Consider the following 27,043-nt stretch of genomic DNA (forward strand, 5'->3'; position numbering starts at 1 on the left):
TTGCATATTTGTGCAAACTGTTCCAAAAAAGTTATTTGACTACTGTTGAAGCTGTACAGTATGCAAGAGCAAAGATTGGCCAAATTAAGAAACAGTATTTGGGGGACACTGTCTTTTGGAGCAGCAATGTAGGAGATATGATGTTGTTGTACCAGGAAAGGCAAGAGTTTGACAGTGGGCCTGTTTTGTCTTTTGTTTCCCTTCTTTGTGAGCACATCAAAAAAGATTCCCTGAAGATGAACTGAAAGAATGGGCAAGTTTTGTAATCCAGGCAATAGCAACACAATCTCATTTTGATTTTGGGACTGAGAATATATAATGACTTGTTGAAAAGTATAAAAATGTCTTGGTCCCGGGTGATTGTGAAACACCAGAAGATGTTGTCCGACAATACAGAGACTATAAATATGTGGAGGCAGAACATGTAAAGGGTGGGTTATTTAGCACCTTTCAAGACATGGTGAATTTCACTGTACAAAAATAACAATGGGAGAGGCAGGGAAAAACAGGAACACTCTCTTGATCCCCGGTTTTATGCAAATAAACAAAAGAAGAGAGGTTGAAATATCAAAAAAGCCACATAGAAGGAGCGAAACAACTAGTGGAACTCACACCCTATTTGGGTGGAGAAGAAAGCCCTCACACACCGACCTAGTCAGCGTCATGCTTCATCATTGGGCCCCACCAAAGAGGCCGAGTGCCTCTTTGGTGTGCTGCGACGCTAGAAGACTGCGGAGCTGGTTGTGTGAAGTGGGCGTGTTGTGAGATTAACTAAAAATAACAGGTGTCTAAAGGGTGTCTACAAAAAGTTTTATTAATGATCCCTAGGACACGGATAAAAGGTTTATGTGTCTGAATTTTATTGCCAAAGGTAATGGATGGTTAATTCAGAGTTAAGTATTAAGTCAGTCAACATGTTTCAGCCTTACGAGAGGTTTCAGTTTACCTAGGCATTCGTCAGGACAGAAAATAAACCCCGGCGGTATGGACTCTCTAATCGTCCACCCTAACCTGGGGACGTGAAAGTGAAAATTAACAAAAAGTGATAAAGTGCATAAAAAAGTGGAAGAGCGCGATGCTCATTCCAAAAATACTCCTAATTATGGAGTTTATCTTTCACGTTCCCAGGTTAGGGTGGACGATTAGAGAGTCCATACCGCCGGGGTTTATTTTCTGTCCTGACGAATGCCTAGGTAAACTGAAACCTCTCGTAAGGCTGGAACATGTTGACTGACTTAATACTTAACTCTGAATTAACCATCCATTACCTTTGGCAATAAAATTCAGACACATAAACCTTTTATCCGTGTCCTAGGGATCATTAATAACATTTTTTGTAGATACCCTTTAGACACCTGTTATTTTTAGTTAATCTCACAACACGCCCACTTAACACAACCAGCTCCGCAGTCTTCTGGCGTCGCAGCACACCAAAGAGGCACTCGGCCTCTTTGGTGGGGCCCAATGATGAAGCATGACACTGACTAGGTGGGTGTGTGAGGGCTTTCTTCTCCACCCAAATAGGGTGTGAGTTCCACTAGTTGTTTCGCTCCTTCTATGTGGCTTTTTTGATATTTCAACCTCTCTTCTTTTGTTTATTTGAATTTCACTGTACGCAATGCTGCTCAGTATAGTGTGGTGTCTCCGCTTGTTGATGACTGCGCAACATTTTAAGCATCTAGTGCAGAGTGTGAATGAGGATTCAGCCTCATGAATACTATCAAGAGTAAATTGAGGAATAGACTAGAGCAGAAGCATTTGGATATGCTGATGAGGACAAAGGCCTACCTCCTGAATTGGAAAGTTGACCTTGATAGAGTTTATCAGCACTGGAAAAATGGCAAGGATCGCCAGGAGAAGCAACCCTGTCACCCATCTAGTGATGCCACTTGACGTGCCTCAACGGCCCTCTCCAACTGTCAATGTTTGCCTGGATGTCAGAGTTTCACAAACTATCTCTGGCGGGATAGCCCAGCATTACTCAGCAGCTTTCAGATCAAATTGTAAATATGTTATGTAATTGTGTAACTTATTGTGCATATGTGATATTGTATAGGTTTGCAACATTTCCCCACCCAATGAACAGTGCTCCAGTTAAGAATATTTAGTCAAATCTTATGATGGTACCACCGTTGGAGTCTTGTGCTTTTCTAAACCTGAAGTGTACTTGCCTGTGTAACCAATTCATGTCATGGTGTGTTTATCCAATTTGCAAACCGGCCTTAAGACCCTTAACGTGGCACTGTATGTGTGAAAATGCACCATCTTTTCACTTTTTTAAGTAAACGTTTAGAGTGACATTTGGCGCTGCACACAAGCGTGGTCTGGTTCCTGGGGCACATAGCCATGGTTGCAGTGTACAGAGACCCTCCGCTGCCGCACACAGAGGAAAACAATTAGAGGGAACATTGGATGTACCCCTGTGTTTTCCCTAGCGTTGGTGCTAAAGTTAACTGCCTAGCACCAACGCAGGCATGCTTGCACTAACCCTGGGCGGTGTTCGCGGATATACACTACGCGGAGCTAGGCGAAGTGCAAAATAAACTCTGTCGCACTACGCGGAGTTCCATAGAAAAATGCTGTTCATGGTGATTGCACAGTGGGGATGCTTGTCCGCACTGTGCAATAATTTCGAACGGCACCATGCACAGCGCAAGCAGTCCCTTCTTTCTCTTTTCTGCCGCTAGAGTAGATTTTTACTCGGGCGGCAGCTTTCTCAATGCGAACAAGCAGTTTCTCATCGCGAATGGTCGCAATCATACACGACCACTCGCAATAAGAAACCTGACCATGCCGCGTTGAGCAATCTCGCAGAGATGTTTATTTTCCATGCTCGCCAACTTGATGTTGACGATCACGAACGGTGAAAAATCTCGCTGGGAGGTTGATTTTCCCCGTTTGCGCTCGCCAACTTGACGTTGGTGAACGCGAGCGAGGAAAAAACTCTGCTCCGCGGAAGGTATACCTTCCTGCACATAAACAATCATTAATGGCATTTTGCTCTTTCTATGCAGCACACGTAGAAAAAGCAAAAATGAGAAGAAATAAAAGTATTTCTCCTCGTTTTGCCATTATAACGCCTACTCTTGCACGGCGTTAATTTTTCGAACTGCCTCAGATTTACACTTCGTTGTAAATCTGGGGCAGCTTCAAAAGCAATAGGTGTTGCAGTGAAACACCCACAGCTTAACCAATTGCACGCCCCTTTCACGCTAAGTAATGTGTGTAAAGGGGCCTTATTACCAAGAGGAGGCGTTAAGCCACAAAAAGTCACTTTGTGAATATGGAGAAGGGCACATTGTCACCAGTACGTCGCTAAAAGGGACGTTCTGGTGGCGATATCCACTTGTAAATAGGCCCCTTGGTGTTTTAAATAATAGCAAATTGAATTGAGGGTCTTGTAAGGTATTTCTGTTGTCATTAAACATACTCTTGATGGCGTTCCGCTGGCCATCATTTAGTCTTACTTTGCCCACTATTAGCGTTGGCCCCCAAATTCCAGAGTACTAAAATGCCAACACTGTCTGAAGATGCCAAACAGGCCATAAGCCTCCTGTGACGTTTAAGAATATTACTCTCCTGTCTGCCAACACTTTTCCGGGTATAGTTGCCAAGTGGTCCCATATCTTCTGTGATGTCTTCAGGCAGTTTTCCCTTTTCAGCCAGCATCGTTCTGGGACTACCAGTTTTCTTTGGAAACTCATATTTATGTCTTAAACGTCCCAGCATTCAATGGGGCTTATTTATGAGCCCTTGCGTCACTTTTGCGCCACCGGTGCATCACTTTTTGTGATGCACCAACAGCGTAAAAATGCACCATGTTGCGTCATATTTACAAAGTGACACATCTAGGTAGATGCGTCATTTTGTAAACCCCTGCGCCACATTATACGTGCGTCAGGTATAATGTATGCAGGGTGGATGTTCTGACACAAGTGAGCCCTGTAGAAGTGACGCAGTGAAGTCTATGAGATTTCACTGTGTCGCTTCTAGGACGCAAATTTGACAATATCTTACGCCTGCCTCACAGCAGGCGTAAGACTGATGCAGGCACATTTGAAATGGGACTTGCCCATGTGAAATAACCCATTGATGAGTTGCGTCAATTTTGTGACACACTCCAGCAATGCGTCATTTTTGCGCTTACAGATATGTCAGAAATACTGATGTATCTGTAACTCCTTGCGACGTGATGCGTCATACTGTAAATATGATGCATCCAGCATGTTGCATGGAGGGCACAATGAAAAGTGACGCATCGCTGTTTTCACACGGCGATGCGTCACTTTTCATAAATGAGGCCCAATGCTTTTAACTACAAAGCCAGGACCTACTTAAGGTTTCAAGGGACCAGTTGACAGCCATGTACCGATGAGCCTGAATGTTTGCTCTGACGTGTCACGCTCATGTGGCCATAGAGCCGAGAACCCGTTTCTAACATAGATGTATTAACTGATATAATCTCAGGTATTAGTTAATTTGACATGTTTTCACACGAAGTTGTTGCACAATATATAAATAAGGCAAACATGTCATTTGTGCATCAATCATGTCGTCTTTAGTGATTAACGAGGAATTTCACAGTGGGATGGGTGAGTAAATATTTTGGTTCTGCTCTTCCTCCTTTGGCGTGATGCCCTGACTCTCGATCAAAGGTTTTCTCAAAACATTTATCAGAGTGAATCGAGTAGGTGTTAACGTAACAGCTGGCAGCGTTCACAAGAGCCCGCCCTCTAAAAGTCTCTTTGGAATACTTGTGCTAGGGTTATCGAAACATTGCGCCTCATACATCTAACATGGCTCTCAAGTCGGTCCACGGCAAGGTGCATTGTTGACATATTCCTGTGCATTCTGGTACATGTACTTTTGAGATTCTCAATATAAATGCAGGATTATATGTACAAGCCTCCTGGGAAGTACCAATCGTTTTGACAGGTTGCAGTGCAGGGTCCCAGCGATGAGCAGCAGCAAACGCCAGAAGGAGCCGCCCAGACCAAGCAGGAGAGAACAAGAGGTCAGCCCCCTTTAGCTACTTGTTGTTTTAAGTGCCATTCACGTTTTGATCATTCAGCCACTAGTTGAATGTAAGTGCCAATCAATGGCCTATGGATGTTTCCTTGGAACAAAAGTGGTATGTGGAAGGAAGTCCTCTTTTCCCCATCACACTTGTGGAATCTTGAAGAAAGAGCTTGTTATGTCCCAAAAGCCTGCCATACTTCAGTAACCAATAAGTGCTTCTGTAGTCCAGCACCACCTGCAGCATCTATGTGGCACCAGAGACAGTCACCTCTGCCGAAGCAGACTATGCCACAGCCTCCACAGGGAGACAGAGGGGTAGGGCAGCCTGTTTTTTTCTAAATCAAAAACTGGAATTGGTGGTCACCGACATAGACATGGGACTATATAATATCAGCTCCCACAAACACATAAGAATAATAATGGCAGCCCCCACTGCTGTAGAACACTGACTACAACACAGTAGGCCGACAGAGAAGAAAGGTGAATTGTAACACTCAGGAACCAACAAGGAAGTCATTTTATCCTCATCTACTAGAACAAAGGCTAATCTCTGCTGACTTATATACTGCTCTAAGGTATGTTCATTGTTGCATTAACTGGGTGTGCTCTAGTGGCACACCTGTTAGTTGCAATGTAATCTCCAAAGGTCTTCTCTAAAGCACCCTAATACTCTCTTTGACTCAAGAATTCTATGTAAAGCTGCTAAATAAATAGACAATAAATATAACAAAGTCAAGTTACTCACTTTGGTTTGTATCTTTATTTTTTCCAGATTTTCTCACAAGTACAGATCCTCCAAGTTGCCACAGACTGTGCAGTATGTAAGGACCAAACAGCAATATCAATAAGATGTAGGGCATGAGAAGGTCCTGCAGTCCTAGAACTAACTTCTTATTCTGATACTTGTAGTTTTGTTTTTCCAAATATAAATGCAGGATTAAAACTATCAGAATAGAAAGGGATCGCCTTACGTACCAGCTGAGCTACTCGAAGCCTACATCAAACCTCTCAAGGCAAATACAATAATTCATTGATGTTAATTTAGATGAAGAGCAGAAGTTTGCTTAGTAATAACAAGGCAGAATATTAACAACTGCCTACATTAAGAAAGAATAAGAAAAGAATCAAGTGCCGCCAGCGGCTTCATACCTGATGTGATTTTTTAACCATCATGCCCTCAAACCTCTGTCTTCTGCATATTTTACTACAACCTGAATCTGTACTACTGAGGATGCAGAGCCACCACACAGAAAAAGATGCAAGAACGGCTTGATCACTGCACGTCTCCCTCTCTCTCCACTTTTTGCTGAGACTTTGATTTAGACGTTTTATGGTAGAGGAAATTTGAGGGCGCAAGTTAGGCATTTTTGGCCATGGTTGGTATAAGCACCTGTGGGAACTGACTGTCAGAGGCTTAGGGCACAAAATGGTTACTGGTCTACAATATTGTTAATTGTACCAATTAGCTCTAAATGCTCAGAGCCTCTGCAATTTTGGACCCAAAACAGAACTTCACCTAGGATAGCTTTGAAGAGCGGTCCAAGGCTTACAGGGGGAGGCTGTGTGAGCTAGACACTCAGTGTGCATAACAGTGCTCAATAGCCCAACGCTCAGATGCCTTTAATTCTACAGACAGTAACACTGTCACACATAAGAATTAGCATGAGACCATACACAGAGCTAGGTCCTCATCGGTTCCATTATAGTTCAGAGAAGCCTATTTGTGATTTATGCGTCTCAGTGAGTAATCTCCCCGGGGGTGAGGCAAACTCCTTCGGACAAATACATCTCTGCTTCTTCACATGCCAACTTCACCTCAGTTTGTTCGGGCGGTCAGGGCTCTTCCAGGTGCAGCCTCACCCTCTTGCGCATGCGTGTTCAAAGGCCATCTGTGCTTCGAGCTGGGTCAGTTCACGGGCCGGATGAAGGGAGTAAGAAGAGCTGCCTGGCATCGAGAATGTTGCACAGGGGGACTACCACAAATGCTGCAGCCCCTAGGTCCTCTGAGCCTCCCTCGGGATTCTCTCTGGCCCAAGTAACCTCCCACCCAAAATGGGACCAAAGAGATCAACCATGCAACAGTGGTGGACCTTGGGAAAAGAGAAGGAGGTGTTGAGACACATTGATGGATACGGATGTGAAACTAAAGGTGCAACCAGTGCTTATTTTCTGTTCCGGTGCTTTCTGGTGCTTAGTTAGCACCGGCACCTTTTCATCAGGGCCGGGTCTATACTGCCAACTTACATCACTACAGTCTGCTTAAATATAATTGCTGGCTTACTGCAGTGCTGTTCACACTCGGTTACAGTCTCAGACAGTCTCCAAAGTCATTCAGTGAAGAAGAGTGTTGCTGACTGTGCAGTGCTGCTGAGAGAGTGCAGCAAGCCCGATAATAAATCCATTTCAATTATGCAAATCAATTTTCTTTCAGTTTCAGTCTTAACGGCGGGCGGGCCACTAATTGGACTGCATTTGGTTCTATGAGGGTAGGGGGCTACGGCAGGCAGAGTGTGCAGTGTGTAACCTTTTTCCTTCCACGGACGCTGGACAACGCCCGCACTGCAGTGGAAGAGTAGCATCAGTTAGCACAAGGTTGAGGCGGGCACTTTGAAGCAGCAGTGCAGCAGGCCTCTTAATAAAGGCAGTGCCACCAGCAGTAACCGACTGCAGTAAGTATCTGCAGTAAGTATTAAAAACCCAACACTGCTTTTTCTTGCACGTGGTGAAGCCCAATCACACCACCTGAACCAATTCAGAGGCCGTGAGGTACCACAGACCCTAGTACAAGGTCCCTACAGACCATGTGACACAGTGACAGACTTCTTGGTGGGGCCCTTTGATGGGGAGATTACCGTAGGGCTGGGCGTAGTTTGAGAAGTAGCGCTTCGTGAAGCTACACAAAGTGCACTTCGCACTACGCGAGCTACGCATAGCACTACGCGAACTGCATAGTAGCATGTTCGCACTGTGCAAGATGCCGTTTTCAATGATTGCACAGTGCGGACAAGCATCCGGCACTGTGCATTCATTAAAAACGTCATCTTGCACAGTGCGAGCTGTAGTTTTCTGCCACTCGAGGAGATTTTTCCTCGAGCGGCAGCTTTCTCAACACGGACTGCTAGTGTCTCATTGCGAGCGGTTGCGAGCATACGCGACCACTCGCAATGAGAAAACAGACCTCCCCGCGTTGAGAATCTCTCAGGGAGGTTTATTTTCCATGCTCGCGATCGGCAACTTAATGTTGCTGATCGCGAATGAGGAAAAAGTCTCACCAAGATGTCATTTTGCTTGCTCGAGGTCGCCAACTTGACGTTGAGGACCGCGAGCAAGCAAAAAATTACCGCTGCACTACGCTACGCGTGTTCGCACTGTGCTACGTGCAGCTCGTGTAGTGCAAAGTTGCGCAAACTTCGCAAACTACGCGAGCGTAGCGTAGTGCTTTGCCCAGGCCTAGAGGTTAGGGTGCCCGTGGCTGACTCTGTCCGTGCCGATGATGGATACATTGTGGGCGCAAGTGTAGGGGGCGGGTATGAACAGAGCAGTTGCAGGGCGTCAGTGAAAGCAATGGTTCCTTTCTTCTGAGGGCTCTCTTCCTCTCTTACTGCACCTCTATATGAGTCTTCCTCGGGACTCTCCTTCCTCTGCAGCATCCCTTTTATCACACTCCCTGCCTACCACCAGCTCTTCATTATTCATCCGGGCCTTCCTTTAGAGACCTCAATCACATACCCTCCACTTGGCCCCTCTTGGGAGGTCTCCCTCTTGCTCAGTGTATATCCCTTATCAACCTCATAATCTATGCCCTTTAGGGTATCCCACGTTAGTATGCCCACATGGACCTTCCTCTAGGGTCTGCTCTGTTCTATCCCTTACCATACCCTCATGTGGGCCTTCTTCAGGGTCTCCCGTCTATCCAGCTGTTCAGGGATGGTGGGATCCGTCCAGGGCACAGGGAAGGGTTGGAGCTTCAGAGAGAGAGAGCCCTGTGGGCAGAGGGACTGTCAAACTGGGACTCCACCTTGCGCCCAGCCTGGCCTCCAGCCTGAGTGCAGGAACTCGTCCCCCACACACAACCACTGTGGTCCTCTGCGCCCGCCCCCTTCGTGCACAAGATTATGGCACAGGGACAGGTGCACATGTCAATAAGCATTCCTGAGTGTGCCTGCTTTGCAGGGTCTGACGCAGGGATTTTCATGGCTGGACCCTACCAGGCATCGAGGATGGCCATTCCGTATGTAAATGAGCCTAAATATAATTGGTGAATTGCATTGTGTGAAAGTGGACAATCTGAGGTCAATCCTAGCTTTCAGGATCGACCAAATGGTGTGATAATAGGCCAATACTGTATTTCACCAAGCGAATTTTGAGAGAACCTTCCAAAAACATGATTTCAGGATGTGCGCTGCACAAAACCTCCCTTGTTTTTGACTTATTAGCCTTATTAGACTATTTTGCTCCATCAGTCCTTATCTAGGCCAAATTATGGGGCATATATCACTGGACCCAAAGGTGGAAGTGGGTGGAGCAAATAGAGGATGTGGGTGGAGCCAGGAAAGTGGGTGGTGGCCTCCGATGAAAACATATGAGCACCAGCAATTGTTTTACAAATAAAGCACTGGGTGCAACCAAGCATCTGTTACAAGGATCTTCTATGTAAAGGGGTATGTCACCATTCAGCTTTCAACAGGGACCTGAGGTTCCGTGATTTCGAACCAGACTCCATTTTGTTTGAGTTGTTCGTGACGCCATTTTTGTGTTGCCCTCACGTAGGCCGTGGAGGTAACCGAACGAACAAAGTTGCATGGGCCTCATTGTTCATGTATGCATTAACAGGCCCTTTTCTGACTTGTGAGTGAACTGCAGGACGCTGACCCCGTCACCTGAAACTGACCTTTTGCGAAGCCAATTTCTCTGGCTGATCGTTGTCTAAAATTGCCAATCAATGTTCAGGATATCGTTAACTTTTAGTTTCTTGCACATATCTTATCCTACTCAACATCTGAATTGTTTCTTTCCTTACGACTTTTCATTACATGGGTAGTGCTTTCAATTATGGGTTTGTCCGGCTTGTGGAAATTGAATTTGGGACAGTCCTAATAACTAACTTTTGGGTTGGGTTACTGTAAATTGGGTTTTTGTTAATGTGATACTCAGTTAGAAAATGTGTCCTATTGGTCAGAATTTTGCGCAGTGGGTGTACATTTAAAATGAGAATATAGTGTATAAAAAGAGATGTCTTGCTCTACGAAAATTGAGCAGTTTCCTGAGTTGTACACTGTGTTGAATTGCTTGGTTTACTGTTACTAGCTGCAGCTAATAAATTTGATCTTTGACGCAATCTAGAAGTATTCCGTGTCTCTGTATTCCAAGACAGTAGAATCCGAAGACTTCGGGTGTGTCCCTGGCACCGCTGGGTTCTAAGAAAACCCGGTTCTTCAGTTTGCGCCCAACGGTGGGGCGACTTCAGCGGTATCCGTCCAAGCCCGAGGATCGTGAGGAACCCCGTGAGGAAATTCTGGAGGAAGGCCAACCACTTCATCGACCCCTGTATGTCGACGTGGACCGAAAGTTTTTACTGCGAGGCTTCCCGCTTTCCAACAGCTACGAAGGACTGCTGCCCTGACTGTCGCCCTGTCTTGGCCCCTTGATTGATCCTTTGTAAAGCGAGAAGATAGACGGTCTTCTGGTGGCGTGACAGACATTTTGGTTAAGGATAAGTGGGTCGCTCCCACGACTTTGTTTTGGTTCTTGGTTTTGATTCGGTTGTTGCAATAGCCGAACCCGAGGGGCTCGTATATTTACGAGTGTATCGATAGTTGATAACCCCTTGAAGTTTGAAGCTAGATTAGTGAGCTATAAGATGCCTGGTCTTAGCAAAATTAGGAAATGGTTTAGTTGTGGTTGCAACAGGGATTCCCGATTGGAGGATTCATGTACGATACCTCCGGTTGGAACTCCAACTTATGAGCTCTATTCAAAACACGGAGTGAGTCCTATTACTTATAATGAAGTATGGGTTCGCTATACGAAGAAAGATGGTGTTTAACGATGGCCCCAACATGCTAGTTTCGAATTAAATATTTTAGATAATCTGGAAGTTGCGCTATTTAAGAAGAAAACCCGGCCGGCAATTTTTTAATCTTTCCGCCTCTGGCGAAAGGAAGCCAAACAGCGAGAAATTAAGCAAGCAAAGAGAGATAGGAAAGATAAGAATATGTCAGTACTACAAGCTGCTAGGCAGTTTAGGGAAGATGGAGAAGAGCGTGCAAGTGAAGTTTCAGATAGACAACGTTGTATGGCCATTGATAAATGTTATCCGGCCTTGCCGCCTTCTCCTCCGAAAGTAATTGAAGATCTTGAAAAAGATCCTTTGATCTCTCATCTACTGAGATTGCCACCCCCTTATGTGCAGGGTGCTACTGCGCCTCCTATACCCCCGGTTGTTCTACCCTTTTTTGTTCAACCTCCTGCTGTTGTTCAGCCACCCGGTGCTCCACAGATGGTTTTGCCTCCTACTGCGCCACCCACTCTAGGGTCGCCAGCTTTGCCTCAAACTCCTTTGCCTTCTACTCCTGCATCTCCGACTTCCACTGTTCTTGTCCCTACACCTCTTTTGCCTCAAAATACTTATTCTCCTGTTCTTATGTCTGCTTCTTCTCCTTCTGCTCGAAAACGAATGACTGAGACTGTTGTTAATCTGTTGTCTTCATTGTTTGGGTCACTGAATATGACCCCGGTTTCGGAACGTAAGCAGAGTCGTAGTCAGCTTCCTAGTTCCGAGGAACGGACAGTGTTGGATTTGTTGGCTCGTAGATGGATTTTAAATGCTTCCAGGTATAATTTGCCAGCGGTTGTGGATGTTTTCTTTCAGTGGGATCCGCCTACGCAAAGGTATGTTTTTGATGTAATATGTACTTTTCTCCGTCAGGAATGGGAAGATAATGAGTTGGGTCCGATTCCGCAGGAAGTGCTTGATGTTCAGTCCAAATTTGCTAAAGGGACGATAGTGGAATCTGATGTTACAGATGCCGTGGAGACAATACTTGTTTTTAGGTCTAGATTACAGCCTCAGACATTGTACGAATCTGATTCTTCTGTTAGGAGGAAAGTGAAGCAGTATCCCATGAGAGAGGTTCCCCCTGTATGGAGAGAGGAAGTTGTTGCTAATGTTAATCAGGGTATTCAGGATGTACGGCTCATTTTCAGCGAGTATGGGTACATGTTCCTTGGAAGAGAGCAGAGGTCTTGGCTCTTAAGCAGACCTTACCTGACCCCCGTAAGAATCCTGCCGGTTATTACAAAGAGTTGTCTCAGACAGTTGATGCGTGTATTATGAATTTAGCTGATATAGATATGTTGATGGGTAATGTAGTCCCTCAACCTTTGTGGGCGAAGATCCGTCATGAGAATCATGCGCAAGAATTAGGAGATACGTGGGCTAATATTGTTGCTGCAGATGGTCGGCAGGTAGGAGGTGCCAAACCTGAGCCCTTAGTTGCAGAATTACCTGGTAGGATTATTAATTTGATGAAAACTATGATGCTTCCTTTGCGAGTGAATTGGGACAAGTTAGCAGCATGCAAACAAAAGAAAGACGAGAGTGTGTCTGATTTCTTCACTAGGTTTGAAGAGACGTTTATCGATCATAGTGGTCAGGACATGAGTACGGAAGGTGGTCAAAGGTTGTTTGTGGACAAATTTGTCTTTAATTTACTTCCCGAACTTTCTAATAAGTTAAAGGACTCTGAGAGTTCATGGGCTGTTTCTTCGTCGGCCCAGATATTGGCTACTGCACAATATTATGAGAATAGGGATAAAGATGAGAAGGATAAAGCAGAGAAGAAAACTAAATATCTAAAGACGAAAGTTATTTTGCAGCAAGCTTATCCGCCTCGTCCGAATCAGCCTCAGTTTCAGCAACCTCCACAGTTTCAGAGATTGTTACAGAAGCCTGAGCCTTATGCTCCGCGATTCTTTCCTGGTCCTAATCAGTGTGCTTATTGCAGAGAGGAAGGTCATTTCAAGAATAGTTGCCCGGCTTTGTTACAGCGTGCGAATGGCGTATCTGGTCAGAGAGGTCGTGGTGGTTTCCAGCAAGCTCCTAGGGGTAGGGGACGTGGCGTGTTACCCCAGAATGAGCGTTCCTCTTCCCTTCAGAATTCTGCGAATTATTTTAACAGACAGAATGTTCCGAGTGGTCAGTCTGCACAGTACAATGTTCATGATTATTATGTCGAGAGTGAGAGTGCTGGTTATAATGATAGTTAGGACAGCCATGGGCAAAGAGAGGGAGTAGTGTCAGTTCCAGTAGACCAGAGTGGACCTTATGTTGAAGTGATTACATTAGGTGTGGCAGAACCTTTTCTTTTGGATACTGGTGCGACGAAGAGTTCTATTATGCACTCTAAACTTCCTGGCGCACCTTTGTCTGGCTTGACCAACGTTTCAGTAGGATTTTCTGGCTCCCCAGTTTGTAACCCGGTTTCTAGTCCTTTGCCCCTTTCTATTGGTCCTTGTGAATTGGAAGCTCCTCTTATTTTGACGACTGGTTGTGGTGAGAATCTGTTTGGTTTGGACTTGCTGAAAAGACTGCATGCGACATTACATTGCTCTCCTTCTGGAGTACATCTTACCTTGGGTAAGAAAGTGATTTCTCTGATGTATTTGTCTAAAGATTGTCTTCCACTGGAATTGCATTCTCTTCCTGATACACTTTGGGCTGCAGGTCCCAATGATGTTGGTCTTTTGCAGATTCCACCCTATGTTGTTACCCTTAAGTCAAATGCTAGGCTACCTCGTATTCCGCAATATAAAATATCCAGTGATGGCGAGAGAGCTCTTTTGGCGATCATTTATGATTTGGTTGAGAAGGGTGTAGTTGAAGAAACGAGAGGTAATGTGTGTAACCTTCCTGTTTTGCCTGTCCTTAAGCGTACTGATGCTTCTCAGCCACCTGTGTATCGGTTTGTGATCGATCTTCGAGAAGTGAATAAGATTGTGGTGCCCCAGTTTCCTGTTGTCCCTGATATCACTGCTTTGTTGACTCTGATTCCTGCTTCGGCAGCCTGGTTTTCTGTTATCAACTTGAAGAATGCTTTCTTCAGTATTCCGATTGCCGAGGAGAGTAGAGATATTTTCGGCTTCTCTTTAGGAGGCCGCAGCTTCCGGTTTAAGAGAGCTCCTCAAGGTTATTGTGAAAGTCCCTCCATCTATAGTCAGGCATTGAAAACTCAGCTTGAGGGTTTTGTGTTGCCTACTGGTGCTACTCTTATCCAGTATGTTGATGATCTGCTGGTCGCTGCTGATGATGAAGAGATTTGTAAAGAAGCTACTCTTTCTTTGTTACAACATTTGTCTGACCTTCATCATAAAGTGTCACCTTCAAAATTACAGTATTGCAGACAAGAAGTAACCTACTTAGGTCATCTCTTGTCGAAGGAGGGAAGAAGGTTGACCCCAGAACGAATTCAAGCGATTGCGCAAATGAGTGTGCCATCAACACAGAGAGAAGTGCGTGCTTCCTTAGGTATCACCTCGTATTGTAGGCAATGGATCCCTAATTTCTCATTGCTAGCGAAACCTCTGTTAGCACTGACTCTTAAAGATACTCCGTATCCTCTCCCTTGGTCTGACGATTGTCAGAAAAGTTTTTCTGAATTACGTGATGCATTGTGTTCTGCTCCGGTATTGGGTACTCCTGACTACAGTAAACCTTTCACGTTGTATGTTCACGAGAGAGAAGGTTGTGCATTGTCAGTATTGACGCAACAATTTGGAGACGTTAGATCCGGTAGCTAAAGCGTTGCCGAGCTGTTTGAGAGCTACAGTGGCAGCGGCTGTTTCTATCCGACAGTCTGCTGGTTTGGTATTGGATAATACGTTGATTGTGATGGTCCCACATGCAGTGGATACCTTATTGAATAGGACTAAGACTCAGCACCTTACTAGTGCACGTCTGTCAGGTTATGAGCTGACTCTTTTGGCTAGCCATGTTCATATTAAGAGATGTAATGTGTTGAATCCAGGTACGTTGTTGCCGATTTCTGTAGAGACAGATGCTCAAGAACAGCATGTTTGCTTTCTTCGGACAGAGGAAGAAACGAAGGCTAGAGTTGATTTAAAAGATACTCCTCTTACGAATGTTGATGGTACCCTATGGGTAGATGGTTCGTGTTTCAAGCTTCCGAATGGTGAGACGACTGCGGCATATGCCGTCAAAACTTTACATACAGTTGTTGAGACAGCACGTATAGCACAGAATTCTGCGCAAGCAGCAGAGTTGATTGCATTGACTAGAGCGTGTGTGTTGTCAGAGGGAAAGCGAGTGAATGTTTATACTGATAGCCAGTATGCGTTTGGTGTTGCCCACAGTTTTGGGCGTTTGTGGAGAGAGAGAGGATTTCTTACTTCCCCATGGTACGAAAATACAGCATGGGCAATTAGTGAATGAGCTTCTTGAATCACTTACTCTCCCAAAGCAGATTGCAATTGGGAAGTGTAGTGCCCATAAGAAAGTTGTGGATGATGTAGGTCGAGGAAATGCGTTTGCAGATGAAATTGAGAAGGAAACGGCGAAAGACATGATGAGCCGTATGTATGTTGCAGGCCCTGCTAATTGGGTTATGGCTGGTGGAATGTGTGAAGACACAATAGAAAGTGTGAAGTTGATTCAGGCTGAAGCTACTGAGAAAGAAGTGAGTACGTGGAGTGAAAGTACGGGTATGTTGGATTCGACAGGTTTTTGGGTTGAGTTGTCGGAGCACCAGCGATGGTTGTTGCCATATGCGTATGTGCTCCCAGTGGGTACTATGGCTCATGGAATGGCTCACATTAGTTCGAAAGGGATATGCAAGTTGTTGGCTCCAGTATGGCAGAATGCTGGAATTCCTAAATGTGCTGAGAATGTGGTGAAGCATTGTATGATGTATAATCCTGGAAAGGGAACTCCAACTCCAGCTGGTCATTTTGTTCCTCCAACGTATCCGTTTGAAGTGATACAGCTAGATTACATTTACATGGAGAGATGTAACAATCTAAAGTATGTCCTTGTGGTTGTTTGTGCCTTTACCAGATGGATAGAGGCCTACCCCCTAAAGGATAATACTGCTTTGTCTACAGCCAAGGTTTTGCTCAAGGAGTACTTCCCTAGATATGGTTTGCCGAGAATTGTATGGAGCGACAATGGGAGTGAATTTGTGGGTCAGATCATGAAGAAAGTGTGTGCGGGTTTGGGTATCAATCAGAAATTCCATGCTGCGAATCACCCCCAGTCTGCTGGACTTGTCGAGTGCTATAATGGCACCTTGAAGCTGAAGCTAGCTAAGATACAAGCGAGCACTGGTCTTACATGGCCAGATGCCTTGCCGTTGGCTCTTTTGTCAACAAGGATGACAGTACATTCTCCTGTGGGACTTAGCCCATATGAAATTGTTTTTGGTCGTCCGGCCAATATTTGGGGTGTGCTAAGGCCTAAAAAGTACAGTGACATCGAGTACCCTATGTTGGTGGATTACTTACATGACTTGACTGCTAAATTACGTGTTCTCCACCAACAGGTCTATGACAGTTTGCCGACAGCTACTGCAGATCCAGGCCATACGATTCAACCTGGAAACTACGTCCTTACGAAGAATTTTCAACGAACCAAGAACTTGGAACCGAGATGGACTGGACCACATTTGGTCCTTTTGGACACTAGAACTGCAGTTAGAGAAGCTGGTAAAAAAAACAAGGGTGCATGCCACCCATTGCAAAAAAGTTCTGTTGCCCTTACCGTATGATAAGTGGGTGAGGGATGGAATAGCCAACTCTGAATGTGAAAGGATTCCTAGATTTGACATGGACTCAGTCAGAACGCGAGGATGATGACATACTGCAAGCTGCTGTGCCTTTGCCCTTGAGACTCGACACAACGAATCCAGAAATCCTTTTTCAAAAGCAAACTGTGCCTGGTAAAGAGCGCTACAATTTAAGACCGATAAAGACTGAACCTATGGACAAATAAAGATTGATGTTTTTTTTATTATGTAGTGAATTACACCTTGTCAGATCAAGAGACTATTTTTCTTTTTTCTTTTTCGACTCACCATCCGGACTCAGCAGCAGCGTCACGGTACAGCCTTAAGGGGTGAGCCGCGTATTGACATAAGGTCTGTGGTTCATGGGCGTTAGTACGATCTTGACGCACACTTAAGTGAAGAAGGTAATAGCCGTGAGCAGCACGTTAGAGGATGGAGTCTTTTGAGTCTGATGAGGGTGTTAAGAGAACTGATTTTAAAATGAGAATGTGTACATTGGTCCGTAGCAAATGTTTTTTGATATTGTGTTTCTTGATGCTTTTGAATCTTAGATTGGATTGTTTATTCCATAAAACATATGCTTACATCTCCGTCCCAAACTACTCTTTCTTTTTCTACTGTTTCCCCACACAAATTTAATACGTTGCCTGAACATGAACAGACACGAAGATCAGAATTTGTGAACAATTCGTTTATACAGATGTTGCATCAGCATCAGTTAGTAGTAAATACCACGAACTGCTGGGTTTGTGGTCTTATGCCACATACGATCGATAAGGGAATGCCATATTTCGTTTTGCCTTTTTCGCCTAATGGGTCAGTATGGGCACTCCAAGCAATGTTTATCTATGAGAATGAAGCATCTCCTTTACGTTCCGTCAAAGATAATGCGGGTAATAATGCCTTGATACAGGGAATAGTAGATATGATCAGAGATATTGATGTGTATAATGCTATCCCTAAAGATGAGGTACGAGCATATGTTGGTTGGAACAAGACGAGATATAGTATTAGTCTGACAGAAAAGGAGAGACAGAAAAGGTCTCCTCCTATTTGTATTGTACCCCACCGAGGTAATTTTTGTCTGCAAGGTATTGGTCAGAATCCGAGAGCTCAGCTTGGTAAGAGTGTGTGCGTTCAAACATATGTCTATACATCCCAGAAATTTCAACCGTTCGTGCCAGCTAAAGGCACGTATTTTGTTTGTCACGACAGAGCATATACATGGTTGCCATCTGATTATTCAGGCACATGTTATGTGGCATTTTTGCTTCCCCCTACGTATACAGCTGCTTTCAATTACCATAAGACAAGATATGGTAGAGGTGTTATCGATGCGAAAGATACTGTCGCACAAGAAGTTGGAGATTTCTTTAAGGGTTGTCTGCCCTTTTGGGGTCCTATGACTAATAGTAGAAATATTCGTCAGCTTACGAGAGTGGTCAAGCCCACTATAAATGAAACTGCTGGTGCCCTTAGCAATATTACAGCTGAGCTTCAAGCGGATCGCCTTATGACATTACAGAACCGCTTTGTTTTAGATATTATACTTGCAGATAGAGGTGGGGTATGTAAATTGATTGGGTCTAGTTGCTGTGTTTTCATTCCAGATAATGCCCCGACAGTGTACCAAGTCATCTTGAGGTTACATAAGTCCGCTGAGTCTATACATGTAGACGAAGGGAACTGGTCATTGATAGAATGGTTTTGGGAACTGCTGTCCAAATGGGGATGGAAGATTCTGATGTTTCTTGGTATGGCTTTAGCAATCCTTTTCTCGTGTTGCTTATGCATCCAGTGTGGTCCCGCCATTTGTTGTCTTTGTGCTACGATCTGTGTGAGAAGACCAGTCCCGAGAGAAGTGAAGGATAATAAGATGATGTTACAGCAACACCTTGATGACCTGATGAGACCTAGACCTAGATTCAGATTGATGTGAGTTTAGGTCATTGCCTACGTAATGGCAAAAGGAGGGCCTGAGGTTCCGTGATTTCGAACCAGACTCTATTTTGTTTGAGTTGTTCGTGACGCCATTTTTGTGTTGCCCTCACGTAGGCCGTGGAGGTAACCGAACGAACAAAGTTGCATGGGCCTTATTGTTCATGTATGCATTAACAGGCCCTTTTCTGACTTGTGAGTGAACTGCAGGACGCTGACCCCGTCACCTGAAACTGACCTTTTGCGAAGCCAATTTCTATGGCTGATCGTTGTCTAAAATTGCCAATCAATGTTCAGGATATCGTTAACTTTTAGTTTCTTGCACATATCTTATCTTACTCAACATCTGAATTGTTTCTTTCCTTACGACTTTTCATTACATGGGTAGTGCTTTCAATTATGGGTTTGTCCGGCTTGTGGAAATTGAATTTGGGACAGTCCTAATAATTAACTTTTGGGTTGGGTTACTATAAATTGGGTTTTTGTTAATGTGATACTCAGTTAGAAAATGTGTCCTATTGGTCAGAATTTTGCGCAGTGGGTGTACATTTATAATGAGAATATGGTGTATAAAAAGAGATGTCTTGCTCTACGAAAATTGAGCAGTTTCCTGAGTTGTACACCGTGTTGTATTGCTTAGTTTACTGTTACTAGCTGCAGCTAATAAATTTGATCTTTGACGCCATCCAGAAGTATTCCGTGTCTCTGTATTCCAAGACAGGAGAATCCGAAGACTTCGGGTGTGTCCCTGGCACCGCTGGTTTCTAAGAAAACCCGGTTATTCAGACTCTGTCCTATTCCCAACTAAAATCAAGTTTTAGTTGGGAATAGGACAGGGCCCCTGTTGAAATCGGATGGGTGACATCCCTCTTTATATAAGTAGCTTACCTTGGGGAGGATGGGCAGCCAGTTCAATATTCTTCCTCCCTTACGCCCTCCATTATATATATATATAATGTTTATAAGGATCCTCGGGCACTAGAGGAGATGAGCACTGGGAAAGCTCAGTGTGTACTTATTATTAGGTTTGGGCATAACTCACAAAAATTTGTGCAACATAATCATGGAGATTTACCAACAAACTCCACAAGTTTACGCAGAATTACATGTGCAGGGTAATTCTGCATGTAACACTATTTAAAATGAATGCAATGAGGCACGCAAAGTTAAGAAATAGCACTAAATGCAAAAGAACATGAGTAGCGAAAACGAGCAGCTGCTCGCTAAATCTGCTTTTGGGGTATGATTTTCCCTAACTTGCTCCCAGCGTTTAGCACTATTTTCTTGGCCCAAAATACACCCCCACATCCAAATGGATGCAAGGATGCATTTTGCGCTGAGAAATAGTGCTAAATGCAACAGAGCACGACTAACAAGCACAAATGGCTGCTTGTGCTCACTAAATGTTCTTTACCAGTAGGATTTTTGCTCCCAAATTACTGTTAATTACAGGAGTAAGCGTAATGTCATTATTAACAGTAATGCTGTGTCAAAGAGTAATGTGGAATTGCCAAAATTTCCCGGGCATAATTGAAATTCTGCCTAGGCCTACTCATTATATAGCTACCATTCATAGTTCAATAAGAACAGGCATAACTAGATGGGATGTATGTGACTGATGCAGCAGTGGGATTGATTATTCTTCACACTAGCTACCCCTTCATTACACATTCCGGCCATAAGAGAGGACTGAGCATGTTTGAAGCCCTAGTGGGGGCAACCAGGGGCACGTGGGGAATCAGGGATAAAGGGAACTCACCAAAGATCTTGGAAGGTTGAACCTCCCCTGGGTTCCCTAATGGCTGTTATGGGATTCTAATCCCTTCTGTACAGTTCCACCTCTCTGGGGTGCTGGGCTGTGGTTATCTATTCTGCGCAACATTCTCTTTCAGGGATATATCCAGTACCCCTCTCTGATTTATGTGAGTAGGTTCCTTCCCTCACAGCTCTTCCAAGCAGGACATCTAGCAGGATGTAGGACTGCAGGTCTGTGACCAAACTGGAAGAAGAGTTGGTTGTCAAGAATACCAATCCTGGAACTCAGACAGAGTTTCCCTTCTGCACTGCTGGGCTGAGCCTGGACACTTGGAGCCTCATTTATGAGGCTGTGCGTCACTTTTACGCAGCCGGTGCGTCACTTTTTGTGACGCACAAGTAGCGTAAAAAATGCACCTTGTTGCGCCATATTTACAAAGTGACGCATCTAGGTAGATGCGTCACTTTGTAAACCCCTGCGCCACATTATACCTGCACCAGGTATAATGTATGCAAGGGGGGCGTATTGACGTAAGAAAGGGTCATAGAAGTGACGCAGTGAAATCTATGAGATTTCACTGCGCCACTTCTAGGACTCAAATGCGTCAAAATCATACGCCTGCCTCACAGCAGGCGTAAGACTGACGCAAGCCCTTTCACACGGGGCTTGCCCCATGTGAAAGGACACATTGCTGAAGTTGCGTCACTTTTGTGACACACTCCAGCAATGCGTCACTTTTGCGCCTACAGATACGTCAGAAATACTGACGTATCTGTAACTCCTTGCAACATGATGCGTCATACTGTAAATATGACGCATCATTGGTGTCGCATGGAGGGCGCAATGAAAAGTGACTCATCGCTGTTTTCACGCAGCGATGCGTCACTTTTCATAAATGAGCCCCTTGGGATTTTTACTAAGCCGCATCATTGGTGTCGCAAGGAGGGCGCAATGAAAAGTGACTCATCGCTGTTTTCACGCAGCGATGCGTCACTTTTCATAAATGAGCCCCTTGGGATTTTTACTAAGCCGGGGTGAAATTTGCATTATTCCAGTGTTAATTGTGTAGTTTCAGGAAATTCACGTGACTCTTGTTATTGGAAATCCTCGAATTTACACTATTAGGCCACTTTCTGTAATTGCGTTCTAATTGCGGTAAAAAATTTAAATGGATGCCACAGGAGCAGCAGAGCACGAGTGCCTTTTATTTTCAACGCTTTTATTTAAATGCATCCTTGAGACAAAATTGAGTCAACTATGCATTTTGTGATAAAGTATTAAGCAGAATGATGGATTTGCATTTCACATAAATATGTGTCATTTTGCGTAATTTGGCGAATTCTTGTAATTATGCAAAAGCGATCTACCTGCAGACGTTTATTCATACATGGATCCACAGAAAACTACGGAAACACCAATACCCACTCACAGCCAACAAAGCACTCACAGATCAACAAACATACAGGCATCTTCTTTACATACAAATGACACTCAAAGAGAGGCAAATACAGACTATGTACATGGAGGTACACATACAAATCAGACCACATGAATGCAGGCATGCATGCAAACACAGGTGGAGGAGCATCGCCCCACTAATTAAAATGTCCCCTGAAGAAAAATAAAATGGTAATAAACATTATCACCATTCTATTTTTTATTAGCTCAGCAAGCAAGCGTCCCAAGCCGAGTGTCAGGATGGGGCGGGGCCACTGCCGAGTGGCAGCAGCAGAGAGGAGTGATGTGCAGGGCACTTTAAGTTTAAAGCGCGCATGTCTCCTTGGCCGCCTGTTTTGCGATGGCCAGCCACACATGCGTACTTTAAACCTTTCAACCCAGCTGTCTTGGAGGGTTGCGAGCAAGCGTGCTCCATCCAATGTTGATCCTTCTCTCATGCTGGTTAAGTGCATGATAGCAGCACCAGGATTCATTAGGAGAGTTGGCTGGGCCCACTCTGAAAGATAGAAGAACACCTGGACTGGAGCGAGGACCTGCAGCAAGTTAAGTGACTTTTATTTCCTTTTTTATGTAATATATGTGTATGGATGCCCTAAATCACCAACATGCATTACATTACAGTTTTAAAGTTAAATATGTTACCTTTAAAACGGTAATGTATTTCATGTCGGCATGAATTTAATTAATGTAGTTTTGCCCGTAAGAACCCACCGCCATTTGCCTGCCCCACCACCGTACATAGCTGGCAGCCACCACTGGATGACCCACAACAAGAGCAAAGCCTATCCTTCTTGTGGAAACGCCACATGATGGAATAAGTGGTAAGATCTTTGATGTGGGAAGCAAACATTCTCTCCTCATATCTTATATGACCTAAGGATCATAGGTTTGGATTGTTGCAGGGCCAATTCGGCCTTCCGTCCATCTGAGGAAATTATCTTGCTTACCGATATATATAAAACAAGTTATTATTAAATAATCAGGCAGACATGGAGATCTTTATATAATGGATCAGGCACTCTTTGTCCCTCCCTGTCGAGGTGGCCAGCTGGTTGTGGACATTCTAAGATGTATCTTTTCAGTAGGTTTACTGCAGGAGGGAAAATATCTCTGTTTTGTAGCCAATGTGAACATTGTAGCCTCTCTCATTCCCAATTACCAGATACCCCACCCTTCATTCCCTGCTTTCCCGCTTGTAGTTGGGCGAGGAAGGCGATCTGTATTTGTGGTGATGGAGGAGTTCTGTTTGAAGGCTCCGGCCTTTCTTTAAATGGGAATTCAAGCATGTTGCTGCCTTCCAGACTTCTGACTACTTGAGTACCAAACATGCACTGGATCCCAACTGGCTGTGGGTGCTTGCAGCAAGCAGTGATGTTGATGTCAATGGTACATTTGAAGCAGCAGGGTCAGTGGAAGTGTGGCAAAATAGTTTTTTGCAACAGGGTTTGGCTTGTCAGTCAGTAAGACCTAAATATGTTTCCTACCCACTTGAGGTGGGTGGGAAACATATTGCCTTCAAACACAATTCAACAAACACAGACAGCCTTCCTCGCCCAACCACAGCACAGACGTAACTTGACATAGCGTTATCTACTTTGTGGCCATGTTACACATCAGTATTCTTCATAGACTATCCGAAACTGATGCATTACCCACTGTGTAAGTCACTTTACTCCTGGCAAGCTGTTTAATGTAAGGTACAGTGCTCATGTGACAGCAGTGTCCCAATAACTTTTAGTTTAAGATACAAGTCTGAGGGACAGCTACAAAGTAAACTGACAGTCATCCTAAATCCACATTGAAGAGTCTGATTCATAGTCAGGAGCGAAGGAGCCAATAGGAGATGGAGCTGATCAGAGAGAGAAGAAATGAAATGAGAGATGGGGACGATGGGCCCTTACCTTGCTGGTTTCTCTGTAGTCAGGAACCTGGTCACTTGAACATCGGTAGGAAGGATTGAGACACCTTTCAGGAAATTAAGTCTCGGAGGTGCTTCCCAATTGTTGCTATCTTGGCTCTGCTGCACCTGAAAAGACAGCTGCAGCTGAAGCATCAAGTGGAAGAAAATGCTTCTTCCCAAGTGTAGATTCATGGTCGGTGAAGAGGAAGGACACAGCTCTTTCTGCACCTGGAATAGATTGAAAACAAGCCAATTATTTCTCACAATGCAAACTTCCTACCAATATACATCCATTCATGGGTCTCACGTTAGAACGTTCAAATGTGGTAGTGGCCTGAATCATAGGCAGGAAGGTAACGGGCGAGTGAGACTCCACTGATGTGTATGACGTCGGACGTTGGCCCCCCAGCTGTCAAGGCAATGTAATGAGCACATGCATGCTGTGTCTGCAAAAGAATCCCTGGGATTCTCCTTTTGTGAGAGGCTGATTGCGCATCCCAGTAAGGGAATCCTTAGTATTAATGGCACCCGAGAGCCCCTAGAATGTAAGAATCACTGGGGATTTCCTTGTCCCTAATGCCCTCTAGTGTGGGTCTGGAAACAGATTACTTCAAGGCTATCCAATATACTTTGTTCCTGATACTTCACACCATGATTGGATGACTTAATAAGTAAAACAACTCTCAAACCATGAATGATTGCTAACTCAATCGGCCTGTCTCTATAATATCACATTACCTGAAAATCCTGGAGAAAGCTGCCATCTTCCTTTACATGTACTGGATGATCTTCCGTCAGGCTTTAGGTACCACAGGCATGTCCAATCTGCTGTTTAGGAATCCATTGATATTGGAGATACTATCTTGCTAACACTTCCAGCCCCATTTATAGCAATTGCCACACACTCTCACTTTTACATCAAAGCCGATCAGACAGCTCAGCTGGCTGGTTTGCTAAAAACTTCTTATGTACATTCAGAAAGCTTCTCTGGAAATGGATTTTGCCCATTGCTTACCATTGACTTTGTGTTTTGTAACTCACAGTTGCACGCTTTTTATTTGCTGGCTTTATTTGTTTAAGGCTGTCCAGCTTGAGTTAATCCCTCCAGTGGAGCAACGTTTATTTGCTGTATTCTGCCACAACTGCTTGCTTTCTGTAAAGATGCCTTTAACGTTTGTTCTTATTCTTATCTTCTATTGTTCTTATTTGCTGTGCATTCAAAGACAGCGGACACATGTCAGGCTCTGTCTTCCGAGGGAGCTTGATATTTACTTTTCTTTCCCTGACTTCAAAGTGAGAGGATTTATATGGCAATCTCGTTGTGAAAGTAAAGGCTACCACACCATTTCATGCTCCAAACGAAGCAACTCCACTCTACCCCACTCCACTCTATAAAATTCTACTCCATGCTATGCCCCTCCTCTCTTCGCCACTCTTTGTCACTCTACTCCATACTACGACACTCCACTCTATGAGATACCACTGCACTCTATGATATGCCACTCTACTCTATGACATGCCACTCCAATCTACTCTACAACACGCATCTTCACACTACACCACTCCAACCGACGCCACTCCAGTCTATGCCACACCACTCTATGTCACTCTACGACACTCAACTCTACTTTACGGTCTCTCCCCACTACTCTACGTCATCCACTCGACCTCTCTTTGCTCCTCCACTGTACAACAAAACACTCTATGCCAAGATACTCTACAACACTCCACTCTGTGACACTCTATTCCACTCTATAGCAATTTACAACACTCCAGTCTACATCACTCCACTCTATGCCCCTCCACTCCACGTCACTCCACTCTATGCCACTCCACGCTTCAACAACTTACTCCACTCTATGCCACTCTATTCTACGACACTCTACTCCACTCTGTGCCACTTTACCACACTCTGCTCTGGAAATTAGGCCTCAAAATGAAACTTTGCCCTAGGTTTTCATAACTTTTGTAATGCAAATCAGGCAGAACGTGTTTTTAAATCCACCCTATCAATGTAACACAATGATTGGGGTATCAAACTAATAAAATTGTATTATTAGTCTAAGGAACCCTTTTTAGCACTCGCATAACAATGGAAGGTTGAGCAGAAAAACAATACAGTTCTAAACCTATGTCTTTCAATTTGCTTGCAGCAATTTTATGCCATTTCATAGCTCAATGTGCTACATCATGAACTCAAAGTAATAGAAATATCTCTGACAAAAGCAATAACCCACAAATTGGTCTAAATAAAATACTAATCCGCATGTCACATGTTCTGCTTTGCCGCAGGAGAATTAACCCCTATGCAACTATATCCTGAGTCAAATGTTCGACAAGAATCCTTTTTAAAACACAGGTTAGGAATCCTATCTGTTATTCCACAAGTTCCACCGTGGTTGAGAAAGAACAGCGGGAAATTATGCAGGCTATGCGGAGAAGGAAACGAAGACATCGAACATATAACATGCTCCTGCACTAATCTAAAAGAGGAAAGGGCAGACCTCAGAAAAAGCCTCTTTAACGAACGAGGCATAAGGACCCGAGACAAGCAGTGCTTGATTGCGTCAACCCAAGTGACCCGCAGCTAAATGGGAAGTTAGTCTAGTTCTTGAAACTAGTGGCATCTACGCAAGGCTCGGTGTAATCCTGTGTGAAACTAAAAACAACAAAAAATTCAACCTTCCTGCAATGCAATCTGTGCACAGACTCTGACGATCTAGAGGAAAACTGCCACTCCGGGAACTCTGCCCTACTCGAACATTCCAGCACTTTTTATAACAGATAATTTTACAAGAGCATTGATTGAAAAGTGTAATCAATCAAAAATGTTTTTTCAGAGTGTATTTTTGTAATGGTTTTAATTATTCATAAACAATAAAAAAAATGTTTTACATTTTGACTAGACAAATGGCAAATCTCTCCCTCAGGTGCATTAAGCAGGAAAGTTATCATGTCCCCTTAATTAACCCCCGAAAAACAAAAGTGCAATCAAAGATCTCTCCAGACTGTCCCTATCTCAGCTCAGTCTGTCATGCAGAAGTATCTCCCCATGACCTTGGCACCAGGTGTGGAGGCATCTGTCCTACTGCCCTAAAGCCGGCACTGCGACGACCTTACCTAGCATATTAAGTGTAAATGTTTCAAGGGTTTTTAGCTTCCTCTTTTGAAAGT

General features: G+C 44.3%; 1 protein-coding gene across 1 annotated transcript in view; it reads right to left on the reverse strand.

The window, feature by feature from the left end:
• The window catches only part of LOC144769486 (protein NDNF-like), a 75,579-nt gene that overhangs the window by 29,460 nt on the left and 19,076 nt on the right, over positions 1-27,043 (reverse strand). Inside the window, exon 2 of the mRNA XM_078653613.1 lies at positions 23,871-24,097. Within this exon, the coding sequence (XP_078509739.1) occupies positions 23,871-24,061 (191 nt within the window). The 5' untranslated portion in view covers positions 24,062-24,097. The remainder of the gene's footprint in view (positions 1-23,870; positions 24,098-27,043) is intronic.

The sequence above is a fragment of the Lissotriton helveticus genome, chromosome 7 (genome assembly GCF_964261635.1).
Source record: "Lissotriton helveticus chromosome 7, aLisHel1.1, whole genome shotgun sequence".
Classification (NCBI taxonomy): Eukaryota; Metazoa; Chordata; class Amphibia; order Caudata; family Salamandridae; genus Lissotriton; species Lissotriton helveticus.